The sequence below is a fragment of the Mustelus asterias genome, chromosome 7, assembly GCF_964213995.1.
Source record: "Mustelus asterias chromosome 7, sMusAst1.hap1.1, whole genome shotgun sequence".
In the NCBI taxonomy this organism is placed as follows: domain Eukaryota; kingdom Metazoa; phylum Chordata; class Chondrichthyes; order Carcharhiniformes; family Triakidae; genus Mustelus; species Mustelus asterias.
In genome coordinates this window covers 87,771,331-87,786,453 of record NC_135807.1, presented here as the reverse complement: position 1 = coordinate 87,786,453, position 15,123 = coordinate 87,771,331, and the positions used below count along the sequence as shown (strand labels likewise).

The 15,123-nt window shown below is 47.9% G+C and overlaps 1 protein-coding gene across 1 annotated transcript in view; it reads right to left on the bottom strand.

The window, feature by feature from the left end:
* Positions 1 to 820: 820 nt before the first annotated feature.
* LOC144495843 (uncharacterized) overlaps positions 821 to 15,123 on the bottom strand; it is a 54,736-nt gene continuing 40,433 nt past the window's right edge. The window contains exons 3-5 of the mRNA XM_078216459.1: positions 12,040 to 12,184; positions 3,665 to 3,782; positions 821 to 2,650 (exon numbers count right to left, since the gene is read on the bottom strand). Of these exons, the coding sequence (XP_078072585.1) occupies positions 2,510 to 2,650; positions 3,665 to 3,782; positions 12,040 to 12,184 (404 nt within the window). The 3' untranslated portion in view covers positions 821 to 2,509. The remainder of the gene's footprint in view (positions 2,651 to 3,664; positions 3,783 to 12,039; positions 12,185 to 15,123) is intronic.

The following is a 15,123-nucleotide window of genomic DNA, read 5'->3' as shown; positions in this document are numbered from 1 at the left end:
AAGGGAGTGGGGGTTCCAGCCAGGTCAGAGCATCGGGCTGGGTGTGAGGTTCTAGCAGGATCAGGAAAGGTGGGGGGGGGGGGGGGGTGGTGGAGAAAGGTTTTCCAGTCGGGTCAGAGGTTCAGTCAGGGGGTGGCAGCCAGCAAGTGTGAGCCAAGGGGAGGGGGTGGGGGGTCCACCAGGTCAGGGGGTCGGGTCAGATCAGGTTGGGGATGAGAGTTGGGCTCATGGTTGAGAGGGTGGCGTCGCATGCAGGTGGGGAGGGAGTCAGGGGTGCGGAGAATCCCATGGGAAATTAGGTGTTGGGGAATACAATGGGGGATGATTAGTCAGGGTGCGAGGACTCCCTGTGGGCGGCGGGGGGTTGGGGGTGTGGGGCGAAGTCCCATGCAGTGATCAGTCTGAGTATTTAAAATAGTTACGTAGAAGTTGAAAATGGTTTTATTTCTGTAACGCTCTCTGAGTAACTATTAGCGCAACCCTGGCAGAACTATCTGAATGCAAAAAATTGACTTGCTTTGTCAGATGGTTCCAAACGCAGTGCAATTGCCCCGGGGGGTGAGGAGGGGGAGTGAGGGTGGTGGAGGAGACTGTTAGTGCCATGGAAATGCCTACCTGGGAACTTTGGGAACTTCCAGGATGGATTCCCCAGTGCATCTTTGGGGTACAACCCAAAATCAACACTTGGCAGCCAGAAAGTTACTGGTTATGTTTGATAAAGTTTCTGTGTAATGCATTGGGATATTTTACTACGTTAGTGATGCTATATAAATGAAAGCTATTGTTATTGTTACAGTTACTACAGTTATTACTATTTAATAAGCCTATTAAAATACTTTATTGCAAAGACAAGCAAACATATTATTGACATAAATCAAAGAAAAACTGCTGAAGCTGGAAATCCGTTTCAAGCATTTTCTGTTTCTGTTTTACTTCTGCAAGTTCACGATCGTCAACAGAGAGAATTCTCAGAGGAGATAACGGGACGGATTCTCCAAGCTCGCCCGCAGCCCAGATTCTCCTGTCCTGCAGCAATGAATGGGGATTTGGCTCAGCGCCAAGTTCTCCATTCTCACCAGAAGAAGAGGAATTGCCCAATGAAAGTTAACATTTCCCAGACAATTCCCACAAAGGTCAGCAGCTCTGCGTGATCCCGACACCCATCTTGGATCATACATTCAATTTCCGATGATCCGCAGGCTGGAAGATCTGAGCCTAATGTATCCCAGAATTCTATTTGTTTTTATTGTCTCTCCACCTTGGCACTGCATGTGAGTAGCATCATGGTACTTTTCTGTTCCTTTTTGGATGTTCTGTGCCAATTCTATAGTAAACATCCAAGAACTGACCTTTCAGATTACTGTGTCAAATTCCTAAAACTCACTCCCTAACAGCATTGCAGATATACCTATACCACATGGACTGCAACGGTTTCCAAAAGGCAGCTCACCATCACCCTCTCAAAGGCAATTATGGATGTGCAATAAATGCTGGCCTTGCTAGCAATGCTGACAAGAGTTGCACAGGGTAACAAACTCCCACCACTTCCATCCCACAAGTCTGACAAGACACCTAGGGCGGGTTTTTCCGGCTGCGTTTGCTCCAAGGTCGGAAACTCCCGCCCGAGGTCCATGAACCTTTTCATAGTCCGTGTCCCGCCCGCTCCGATTCCCATGGTGGGCGGGACAGTAGAATTCTGCCCCTTGTCTAACCTCTGTTCCCTCCTTTTTGTCCAACTATTTATATTCTATGTTAGATTTTAGGTTTATTGAAAATCTTTCATGTGGAACCTTGCCAAAAGCTTTAAAAATCCAAATAAATATACCATCAGGAATTTTAATTCCTTTATTTGTGATATATTCAAAGTCAAGATTGTAAATCCGTGCTGGCTTTTTAAAAAAACTACTGATTTATGTCTCCAACTTAATCCTTAAAATGGTTACTATTGATGTATCCATTATTGATGTTGGACTAATTGCCTGGATTAGATTAGTTCCCCACTTTTCAAATGCAAGTTCCGTATCTGCCTGCATCCAGTCCAGTGGAACTCTACCAGTACCAAATGATTCTTCCATGGTTTTTGAAGTGTGTGAAAATGTCCCTCCATAGTCTCCTTCAATACTCGAGGAGGTTTGTTATTTGATCCAGGGAGTTATTAGTTCTTTATTGCAGAATTAATAGAATCTTGCTTTGCATATTCTACATCACAGAACAAACTGATTTTGCAAAAATACTGAATTTTGACACATCAATAAGTCACATTGTCATAAATATTCATTCTGTCGCTGCTAGAATTTGAAATATTATTGGTGTATAACATCTCACATAAACTTTATATTTAAACGTGTCTATCACGGTAATCAAGAAATAGGTAGGACAAGAAAATTAGATCTGTAAAGTATAATATTTATGAAAAAATATATAGTTTTTTAAAAATTTGACCAACAATCTACACAATCCGGACCTGACCACCAAGCAATTCCAAAATTAGATTTTAAATAATCACAGTTTAAAAATAAGAAATGCCAGTCAGTTCCATCATTCTCTCTGTGCAGTCATGACAGTTGTCTGTTAAAACATCGTAATCTTCACCACAGGCATAAATAAATTCAAGCATTTTTCTTCTATATGTTGGTCTTTCTTCCTCCACCTGCAACAGACAATTAAAATAAAAAGTTAACAAAAGAATATGCAATCAAAGTTTTCATGATGCTTGAGTTTGTGGGCCTAGAGTTTCAGGCTTGCACAGTGAGGGAGGTGCAGCATACAATCCCTACGTCTGAATGGTGAGGCATGAGGTATCGCTGCCTTTAGGGCCTCATTCCTCATTCCCATGGAGCTGGCAGAGTTTCCAGCAAAGCAGAACTGAAGACCGGTCCACTGCTGGTATTGTAGCAGCCTTCATGTAAGCAAGGAAGGGTTTGTCACTGGGACAGGAGGAGATGTTGGCTGAGGAGGTGAGTGAATGCAGAATGTTGCAATAACAGGCTGACCCATGTTTGCATGGTGTAGGGTCAGCAGCAACTGCTCCTAGAATCATAGAATCCTACAGTGCAGAAGGAGGCCATTTGGCCCATCGAGTCTACACTGCCCACAATCCCACCAGAGACCTATCCCCATAACCCCATGCATTTACCCTAGTTAGTCCCTCTGACACTAAGGGGCAATTTTAGCATAGCCAACGCACCTAACCCGTACATCTTTGGACTGTGGGAAGAAACCGGAGCACCCGGAGGAGAATGTGCAAAATTCGCACAGACAGTGACCCAAGCCGGGAATCGAACCCGGGTCCCTGGCACTGTGAGGCAACAGTGCTAACCACCATGCCACTGCGCCACCCAGCTTCCCATCGATACAAGGGCCTTTCTGTCAGTTAGAGCAACATTGCGAGTTAAACAAGAGAATCCCTGGAAAATTGAAAATGAGTTCCATAAGATTCCATTTGACTAAGTTATTTCAATGCAGTTCTGCTATTGGTACATCTACGTTACCCAAAATGGCTGGAAGTGCTCTTCTGGCTAGAAGTCAATGGCTTGCACTTTTTGAATGCTCTATTCGGAGTTAAGCAACCAGTCAGTGCCCAAAACAACAAGAGCTGTGTGAATCAATTCTGAGGCCATGGTTTTTAGGTTTACGAGAGATCAAGAAAGGGGTTCAACTCTACCTTCCAGGTATGTGCCAAGTGCTTGGCGTCCTCAACCACTGTCTTAGATTTCCCAATCCTCGCAAGTATTTCCACTCCCTTGTGAATCAGACATTTTTGTCCACCTGCTACTGTAACCCTAAAAACAGAAACAGCTTCAGTTTGAACATAATAAAAATCATGGCATTTTTATATGAAAGATAACCCGTGAATGCTAAGATTATTCTGAACATCAATGCCAGTGGTGCTTAACAACTCATCTCAGTTTCTTATTCAATTGTTAGAATTGGATTTTCCAGAAAGGGATTTACCTGGAAAATCTCAGCTCAGCAACAATGAGATCACTACAATTGAATCATGAGTCCTATCTTAGAGAAGGAATAATCAGTCGGTGTTCTCACCCTGGATATGACCTAGTGACATCAGGAAAGTCCGGATTCAGATGTACTTGTGACTTCAAACTCTTTTGGTTAAATAGTCTGCTGATAATTCATGCCACATCAAGGTTCATAGGCAGCGGGCATTTTGAGTGAGATACTGGATGGCCAGTGGCGGATTAACCATTAGGCTGGGTAGGCTTAAGCCTAGGGGCCCGGAAGGGAGGGGGGCCCCGAGAGCAAAAAAAAATCACTAACTGTTCAGGTGAGCGTTCATTTTCAGCACTGAAGAGGATCAAAATCTATTTGCGCTCAACAATGAGCGATGAGAAACTTAGTCATCTGGCGTTCATGCACATTGAATCAGACATGCTTCGATCTGTTGATTTACATACTGTTATCGACACTTTTGTAAACCAAAAAACACGGAAGCTTTTTAAAGTACAAATGTAAAGAAAATGAAAAATAAATGAATAAAAGGGCTGTATTTGATTCATATAACTTTATGATCGTATACATGTAGTACATTATACATAGTACAACGATATAAGTTATCTAACATCACTTAACGTCACTTTATTCTATTCAACGAAGGGTGGGGCAGGGGGCAAGGTCAGGGGGCCTTACTAAAGCTCAGTCTAGGGGTCCGGGAGGTAGTTAATCCACCACTGTGGATGGCAACTGATGACTGTGCTGTGTACCCTAACAAGGAATCAGGGGAGGAAAAGTGTTGGATCGCTACTTTTTAAAATCAAGTACGAAGTGGGACTGGCAGGGCAGATGAAGAGCACGAGTGGAATTTTGACTTGAACTTTTAATTTTGCTGGGCTGCTGGCTAAGATTTATTGGGGATAAAAATTCAGCTTCAGTAGAAATGCAGAAATGCAAACCAGGCAATGAAAACAACAGCATCTTTCAGTTATACAGTGCCTTTAATATAGTAAAACATCACAAGGTGTTTCACAGGCGCATCATCAGGTGGTGTCAGATTGGTTATTGTTATAGCACGGTGGCACAGTGGTTAGCACTGTTGCCTCACAGCAAGAAGTCTCACAACACCAGGTTATAAAGTCCAACAGGTTTATTTGGCAGCAAAAGCCACAAGCTTTCGGAACAGGCTGTCCCTTCGTCAGGTGACTGGGAGTTCTGATTACAAGCAGGGCACAAAGACACAAACTCAATTTACATGAATAATGATTGGAATGTGAGTCTTTACAGCTAATCAAGTCTTAAAGGTTGATGCACCTCAATGAGCACCCGGAAACAAGGCTTTAGAACTGAAGGCTTTAATACATTAACAATGAAACTACTAACACAAATTCACCCGTTCAGACTGAAGGGGTCCTGCCGGAGCAGGGGGTCTTATACCCTGCCACCGGAGGCGGGACCCCACTGGAGTGTGCCATGATAACACCCAGGACAGGTAAACACCCTATCCCAACAACATAGTACAACCCCCATAACAACAACACCCTAGCCCAACAGTAATACAATAACAACCCCAGTGGTGAACCAACGATGGTTCACCACATTCACCCCTCCTTTAGGAACCAAAGGTGGCGGGGTGGATGAAAACAGACAATGACAAAAAAAATAACAGGATTCACAAGTCCAGACGGTCTGGAGGACCACACCGACGCTGCGATCTTCTCAACACCGGTTGCGAAACCGGAGCAGGTGCTTGCGGTGGCTCTCTCAAAACAACATCTGGCTGTCCCCTCAAAGACTCCCGGGCCGGCCGGCCCTGATGAGGCGATGGTGTAGGGGATCCTGGAACGTTTGGTGGTGGTGGTGGTGGTGATGATGGTGGCGCCGATCTCCGAGTCTCAGGCAAGCTGTACATGGGAGTAAAAGTGTTATGCACTGGTCCCGGTGCTGACCGCGCCACGTCTGGGGAAGTAATGAGGAGTAGTGGATCTGTGACTGGGGGAATAGGAGCGACAGGAGTTGCTACGTCCCCTGCGGGCGCCAGGTCTCTAATGGAGACAGTGTCCTCTCGCCCGTCAGGATATGCCACATAGGCATACTGAGGGTTGGCGTGGAGGAGTTGGACCGGTTTGACCAAGGGGTCGGACTTGCGAGCCCTCACATGGCGCCGCAGAAGGACGGGTCCTGGGTACGTCAACCAGGCTGGCAATGAGGTCCCCGAGGACGACTTCCGAGGGAATGAGAACATCCTCTCGTGGGGAGTAGCATTGGTTGCCGTACACAGGAGGGAGCGGATAGAATGGAGCGCAGTTGGAAGGACCTCCTGCCACCGGGAGACTGGAAGGCCCTTGGATTTCAGTGCCAGTAGGACAGCCTTCCAGACTGTAGCATTCTCCCTTTCCACCTGTCCGTTACCCCTAGGGTTGTAGCTCGTGGTTCTACTAGAGGCAATCCCGAATGAGAGCAGGAATTGCCTCAAGTCGTTGCTCATGAACGACGAGCCCCTGTCGCTATGAATATAGCAGGGGTACCCGAACAGGGTAAAAAGCTCACTGAATGCCTTGATGACGGTGGCAGTCGACGTGTCCGCACAGGGGAAAACAAACGGAAACCGGGAAAATTCGTCTATTATGTTAAGAAAATAGACATTCCGATCCGTTGAGGGAAGGGGGCCCTTAAAATCTACACTCAGCCTCTCAAAAGGGCGAGTGGCCTTGACCAAATGTGCCCGGTCTGGTCGATAAAAGTGTGGTTTGCATTCTGCGCAAATCCGACAACTTCTAGTAACTGACCTGACCTCCTCCACCGAGTAGGGTAGGTTGCGGGCTTTTATGAAGTGGTAGAGTCTGGTGACTCCAGGATGACACAGATCATTGTGGAGAGCCTTCAAGCGGTCCTCCTGCATGATGGCGCATGTTCCGCGCGAGAGGGCATCCGAGGGCTCATTGAGCTTCCCTGGACGATACATAATATCGTAATTATAGGTGGAGAGCTCAATTCTCCACCGCAAGATCTTATCGTTCTTGATCTTGCCCCTCTGCGTGTTACTGAACATAAACGCCACGGATCGTTGATCCGTGATCAGGGTGAACCGCTTACCTGCCAGGTAATGGCGCCAGTGTCTGACTGCCTCCACAATGGCCTGAGCCTCCTTTTCCACCGCTGAGTGCCGAATCTCTGGGCCTTGAAGGGTGCGGGAAAAAAACGCGACGGGCCTGCCTGCCTGGTTTAGTGTGGCGGCTAGGGCGAAGTCCGATGCATCACTCTCCACCTGGAAAGGGATGGATTCATCCACCGCGTGCATCGTGGCTTTCGAGATGTCGCTCTTCAAAACCTTGAAGGCCAATTGGGCCTCCGGCGTAAGTGGGAAGGTCGTGGACTTAATGAGCGGACGAGCTTTGTCCGCGTAGTTGGGGACCCACTGTGCATAATACGAAAAGAACCCGAGGCATCTCCTCAGTGCTTTCGTGCTAGCGGGCAAGGGAAGTTCAGTGAGTGGGCGCATACGGTCTGGATCAGGGCCAATGACCCCGTTTTCCACCACGTATCCGAGGATGGCTAACCTATGCGTACGGAATACGCACTTCTCCCTGTTATAGGTCAGATTCAGGCGAGATGCAGTGCGTAGAAAGTGTTGGAGATTCGTGTCGTGGTCCTGCTGGTCATGGCCGCAGATGGTGACGTTATCCAGGTACGGGAAGGTAGCCCGCAACCCGTTCTGGTCCACCATTCGGTCCATAGCACGCTGGAAGACCGAGACCCCATTGGTGACACCAAATGGAACCCTGAGGAATTGGTATAGACGACCATCCGCCTCAAAAGCCGTATATTGTCGGTCCTCTGGGCGGATGGGGAGTTGATGGTAGGCGGACGTAAGGTCTATGGTAGAAAACACTCGGTACTGCGCAATCTGATTGACCATATCAGAAATGCGCGGGAGAGGATACGCATCCAGCTGCGTGTATCTATTAATGGTCTGACTATAGTCGATGACCATCCGAGGTTTGTTCCCGCTTTTGACTACCACGACCTGCGCTCTCCACGGACTAGCACTGGCCTGTATGATCCCTTCCTTGAGGAGCCGCTGAACCTCAGATCTAATAAAGATCCGGTCCTCAGCGCTGTAACGCCTACTTTTAGTAGCGATGGGCTTGCAGCCAGGTACCAGATTTTTAAAAAGGGATGGTGTCGTGATCTTCAGGGTGGATAGATTGCACGCGGGGCGCTTTGGGCAATTTGGAGGCTGCGGCTGGTTCCCTACTGCCAGTGAAGGGAGTGGCCCACCGTACTGTAGGATCACACTCCTCATGTGGGCCATAAAGTTTAGTCCGAGGAGAATTGGCGCGCAAAGGTGAGGTAGCACAAGGAGCCTGTATTGCTCGTAAACTGTGCCCTGTACCTCAAGAGTTACCATACATTGTCCTTGGATCGGTACAGACCGGGACTGTGATGCCATGGAAATTGTCTGTTTGGCAGGGAGAACCCGGAGTCCACACCTTTTAGCAGTTTCAGGGTGTATGAAACTTTCGGTGCTCCCACTGTCAAACAGACAATTTACAGTTCTGCCACTAACCTTTACCTCCATCATAGAATGTTCCAGTCTGTAATGCCTGGTCTGATCCAGAGAGATCGACGCCACCGTTGGCCCCTGGGCGTCACTGCATGCTGCCGATGTGGATGCTGAGGACCCCTGCTGGTCGCTGCTGCATGCTGCCGATGTGGATGCTGAGGACCCCTGCTGGTCGCTCCTAGTCGTCGTGGACCATGATGGCCGCCCCCATGAATCGCATGTGGCCGAGGGCTCCAAGCGCAGCGACTCCTGGTGGTCTTCCTCCTCCTCTGTCTGCCACGATGGCGCCGTCCTGAGATCGCACGTGGTCGGACCTCGTGGGTACTGCAGCGCCGAAAGAGATGGTCTCCGTTCTGGAGGGTTACAAGCTGCACTGCCGTTTTTAGGTTTGGACCTGCAGACTTTGCCGTAGTGGCCTTTTTTACCGCACTGGCTGCAGATTGCCGTTCTTGCCGGACACTGTTGCCGTGGATGCTTGGCCCCACCGCAAAAATAGCATCGCTGGCCACCTGGAGCTGCCGCCGTCGTCGAATCGATCTGGGAGCGCGGGTTCGCGGGGCGAGGAGGGAGCAGAGCTTGCTCCAACCACGTTGACTGCACGTGGTCCTCGGGGTACAGCGCCAAGCTCTTCGACGCCGCCTCCAACCTCACGGCCATCCCCATTGCCTGGGTCAAGTTGAGTTTCCCCTTTTCTAATAATTTAAGTCTGATGTACGAGGACCCTACCCCTGCTACGAACGCGTCTCGGGCGAGGTCTTGCATGTACTGCTCGGCGGAGACATCCTTACAGTCACAACCCCTGGCAAGCTGCAGGAGTTCATTGGCGTAGTCTTCTATGGTCTCGCCCGACTGCCGACGTCGTGTAGCGAGGAGATAACGAGCGTGAATCTCGTTGGGTGGCGTAATGTACCTATTCTTTAGGAGCTCGACGGCACCCTGGTAAGTGGAAGCTGCACGAATGGCTAGGTAAATCGTGTCGCTTACCCTTGCGTGGAGGACCTGGAGTCTATCACTGTCTGTAGTGATAGCTACCGAGGCTGCCAGGTAGTCCTCGAAGCACTTCCACCAATGTTCGAACGTGTTAGCTGCACCGACCGCACGTGGGTCCAGTGTCAGACGATCCGGTTTTAGGATCTGTTCCATATTCTCAGTTAATGTATTAAATTGATGCACCTCAATGAGCACCCGGAAACAAGGCTTTAGAACTGAAGGCTTTAATACATTAACAATGAAACTACTAACACAAATTCACCCGTTCAGACTGAAGGGGTCCTGCCGGAGCAGGGGGTCTTATACCCTGCCACCGGAGGCGGGACCCCACTGGAGTGTGCCATGATAACACCCAGGACAGGTAAACACCCTATCCCAACAACATAGTACAACCCCCATAACAACAACACCCTAGCCCAACAGTAATACAATAACATCCCCAGTGGTGAACCAACGATGGTTCACCACAAAGGTACAGACAATGTGAGTGGAGGGAGCATTAAGCACAGGTTAAAGAGATGTGTATTGTCTCCAGACAGGACAGCTAGTGAGATTTACCAGGGACCTGGGTTCGATTCTCGGTTTCGTTCACTGTCTGTGTGGAGGCTGCATGTTCTCCCTGTGTCTGCGCAGGTTTCCTCCGGGTGCTCCGGTTTCCTCCCACAGTCCGAAAGACATGCTGGTTGGGTGCATTGACCCGAACAGGCGCCGGAGTGTGGCAAGCAGGGGAATTTCTCAGTAACTTGATTGCAGTGTTAATGTAAGCCTTACCTGTGACTAATAAATTAACTTTAACTTTTAACTTTAGTTCCTGTCTGATTTCCCTTTCCATCGACCTCCCTGTGCCTTATACCCCTGCTGTTCTATGTGATTATGCGATCAGCCGAGAAAAAACAAGATTTTTATGTTCCATCCACACCTCACACTTGAATGAAATATTTCTTCAGTTGTTCCTGGCTCCCTTCCAAATGTATCATCTATCTCTGCATCTTGCAGCCGGCAAGTCCCATTTTTTTCTCTCTTAAGCACGTGTTTGTTCATCTCATTAAAATTGTAATTGTTGAAAAACATGGAAAGTCCTTAATTTTAAGAGACACAGCCCATGTTATTTAATCTTGGTTTTGTAACAGCTTTGCAGTACAGACAGCCAGACCGAATGCTGAATAAAGTATCACTAACGGTAAGGTGGCTCGGTGCCAGAAGACGCCCGGCATGCTGTTATGTCTTCTCTTGCACTTAATGGACCTTAAACAAACAGCCAATTTTGTATTTAAGCTGTGACCAAAATTACCACTTCAAGCAAGTTGGAGAAACACCTATGACAAAGGCATTCAACTGTATCTATCGTTCGCCGGGAGGTAAGGCATCTGGGGCAAGTACTTCATTTCTAATGGGCTGAAAGCCCTACATTTCCGGAAAAAGCAGCTTGTGTTGCTCTGCAATAGGCTGTGAGTTGGCATTCTCTGCCTCAAGGAACAATACAGCACAGGAACAGGCCCTTCGGCCCACTAAGCCTGCACTGATAGTTGGTGGAAATAAAGTAATTGACCTTTGCAAATAAATGTGACAGTCTCGAGTGGTGACAGTAACCGGCATGGAATAGGAACCAAAATCAAATTCCACCACACCACCTGCCAGTATGACACCCAACCGAGGCCTACGACTGTCACTGGATCACAGGCCCCCACGTCAGATGGAGGTCATGATTTGGGGGGGATCAGGGGAGTGTGGTCATTAGTAAGGGATGCGGGGTGGGGAGGGGGGCTGCTCTCAGCAATCCTCCCCATTCTTAAGCAGGTGCTGAGTCCCTTTGAACAAGGTACTCCTCACCTCCTCCGGGAGGCTGCAAACAACCCTGTACAGGTTTGCTCGTCATGCTCCGGTGTGGCAGGCCACCCGCCCCTCGCTGGGCTAATGCCCTGGGCCCTCCCAAATACAGGCTGCTGTTGTTGAGTCGATGCAGTGACCTCCAGTCTACGGTGGCACAGTGGTTAGCACTGCTGCCTCACAGCGCCAGGGACCCGGGTTCGATTCCCGGCTTGGGTCACTGTCTGTGGGGTTTGCATGTTCTCCCCGTGTCTGCGTGGGTTTCCTCCGGGTGTTCCGATTTCCTCCCACAGTTTGAACGACGTGCTGGTTAGATGCATTGACCTGAACAGGCGCCAGAATGTGGCAACTAGGGGAATTTCACAGTAACTTCATTGCAGTGCTAATGTAAGCCTTATTTGTGACTAATAAATAAACTTTGCTTTGAGTCCAGAGGAGTAGGAACACTTTGTGCAGGGAGAACTGTGTAAGGGGAACGCACAAGCTACCAACAAGAGGAAGTAGGCTCTCCCAAATGTAGGCACGATCCAATATACCTGCTCACAATCATAGAATCTTATAGTGCAGAAGGAGGCCTTTCGGCCCATCGAGTCTGCACCGACAATCTCTTTCTAAACTGTGGAAGTCTAACAGACCTAGTTTAGTCCTATTTGTTAAGATTTAATTTATAATTAGCAAATTAAAATTATAAATATTTAGTTTACCTTACTCCTGAATGTTTCAAAGGTCCCATCATTATCCAAGGAAGGTATTTCAAAGGCCGCACAACCTTTTCTGCTTTTACCACATATTGATTGTACATTGTGCTGCACTGAGGTACTCTTTCGAGGTAACTGGGGAGGTGTTGATCTATACAATTAAAAATATAATTATCAGAACAAATTCATTGTCTTCGTATTTGTTAATAAAGTGGCAGAAACAGCTAATCATCAAGCAATCAAACAACGTAATTAGCAGCTCTGGAAAGCTGTATTCATTGGAATTATATTGCAGCAAGTGGCTTAAATTAAATCCCAATTAGCCGAGATGAAAAGAGTCAGAAATGTAATCTTCTTTTACAAATCACTGTGATTTTACAATATAATGATTGTTTGCAAGCTTGTAAAATTTTAGGATTACCTTTAACACAATGGGTTGGATTTTAGGGTTTCCGTCAGGATGAGGGAGGTGGAATGGGAAGTGTATGGTCCAGTCATTTCAGCATGGTGACACAAGCATCGGCTGGCCGATTAGCAGCCACCCGGTGAATCATAGAGCCAATCGAATGTGTGGGTGAGATGTTTGGTGGGAGTGGGGTTAGGTCATGAACCGGAAGTGGGTCACAGCCACCCATTTAAAGACACGTTGGTTTTGAGCTAGTGGCAGATGCATGAAAAATCCAGTATCTCATTCAGCACCCTTGAAACACCACCTGAGAATACCTGTCCCATTCCCCTTCTGGATCAGAAATGTTCAGGAAAAAGAGCCCCATTCTACCTTTTAACTTGGTCACTCCACAGAGGCTGAAAAATCATCTATTCCCAATGCTTTCTGCGTTGAGTCCTCACCACCTCTTACAGCTGCCGGCCTAACTGGTGGGGCTCAGAGCACAGGCAGCCACACAGTTCATTGGTGACTTCCTGCTCATCCTCAGACTCTCCTGAGATTCATAGTCAGTGGATTTGGCTTATTTCATTAGAATATCTCTGCCCTCTGGAGTGCCAGGCTGCATATGGCATGAAGATTAGTGAGTAACAAGCCAGGGAATGTTGCAGATGCCTGGCTCCTATTGTACCACATATCAGACTCTGTCTGTGGAGTTCTCAATGAGGTCACAGCCATCTCTTCAGTGGTTGTCCCGTCTCTCCAAGAAGCCATCCCTTCAGTAGCCCTGGTGGACAGAAAAGCCTTGGCATCTGGGAAAATCTAAGGATGTAAAAGTTGTGACTACTCCCAGGATAACAGGCACACACTTATATGACCCTGTAACGATGGTGACAGACAAGTTGGACATTGATGGAATGAAAACTTTGTGATTGACACACGGCTCCAGGCTGGCCTGATGGAGCTTTGATAGCCATGTGTGTACCATCTATAACACCTTGAACTTTGGTGAATCCAGCCACACACACAAAGCTTCTGTCTCTCTCAACTCGACTTAATGTCATTAGTGGTGAAGGAGATGAAGTCATTCACTCGTTTAGACATTGCATCCAAGATTATATTTACACAATGGTAATCTGAAGCTTGAGATATGCCATAAAGTTTTCCAGCTGATTCCTGGAATGACCCCAGTGCATAGGGTGGCCACAAACACAATTTCAACTGATCTACCCAACCAGCAATTCACCAAGGGAGGTCACTGTCTCCCAGGAGAGATCCCGGCCGGAATTTTACCGGCATGCCCACCCGAGGCTCGTAAGATCGTGCCCGAGGCCAACAGAGAATGCTGTTCTGCGAACCTCGCCTGCCCCGAAATTGGGACAGGCGTACTAGTACATCTGCAAAGGCACTGGCACTCATAGCTGAAGGTCATTCATCCTCTGCCTGTAGACTCTCCGCACAGGGTAGTGCTTTCTGTTACCATGGATCCCCATGGGACAGTGATCTCTGGTGCACCTGCTGGAGTCCTCAGTTTCCAAGGAAGCCCTGTCTCCAGACTTCTTTCCTTCTCATTCTCTCCTCATTTGTAACATCAGCCTATAAAATCTTAAGAAATAAATTCTACTGACAGCCAGATGCCGCCACCTACAGCAGCAGACTCTGCTACTATAAGCAGCCATTATCCCACTTGTAGGCTTTTTCATCAGCCCTCGTCTCCTTATAACTGATAAATCACTCAAGAGGTTTTCCTCTTTCTCAGAAAAGAGATAGAGAATCTGGTGAACTGGTGCAACAACAATAATCTCTCCCTCAATGTCAACAAAACGAAGGAGATAGTCATCGGCTTCAGGAAGCATAGTGGAGAACATGCCCCTGTCTACAGGAATGGGGACGAAGTAGAAATGGTCGAGAGCTTCAAGCTTTTAGGTGTCCAGATCACCAACAACCCGTCCTGGTCCCTCCATGCCAATGCTATAGTTAAGAAAGCCCACTAACGCCTCTATTTTCTCAGAAGACAAAGGAAATTAGGCATGTCAGCTATGACCCTCACCAACCTTGATGTGGAGATGCCGGCGTTGGACTGGGGTAAACACAGTAAGAAGTCTCACAACACCAGGTTAAAGTCCAACAGGTTTATTTTGGAGCAAAAGCCACTAGCTTTCGGAACAGGCTGTCCCTTCGTCAGGTGGGTGGGAGTTCTGATTACAAACAGGGGGCACAAAGACACAAACTCAATTTACATGAATAATGATTGGAATGTGAGTCTTTACCGCTAATCAAGTCTTAAAGGTACAGACAATGTGAGTGGAGGGAGCATTAAGCACAGGTTAAAGAGATGTGTATTGTCTCCAGACAGGACAGCTAGTGAGATTTTGCACATCCAGGCAGGTTGTGGGGGTTACAGATAGTGTGACATGAACCCAATATCCCGGTTGAGGCCGTCCTCATGTGTGTGGAACCTGGCTATCAGTCTCTGCTCAGTGACTCTGCGCTGTCGTGTGTCATGAAGGCCGCTTTGGAGAACGCTTACCCAGAGATCAGAGGCTGAATGCCCATGACCGCTGAAGTGCTCTCCAGCAGGAAGAGAACAGTCTTGCCTGGTGATTGTCGAGCGGTGTTCATTCATCCATTGTCGTAGCGTCTGCATGATTTCCCCAATGTACCATGCCTCGGGACATCCTTTCCGGCTGCGTAACAGGTAGACA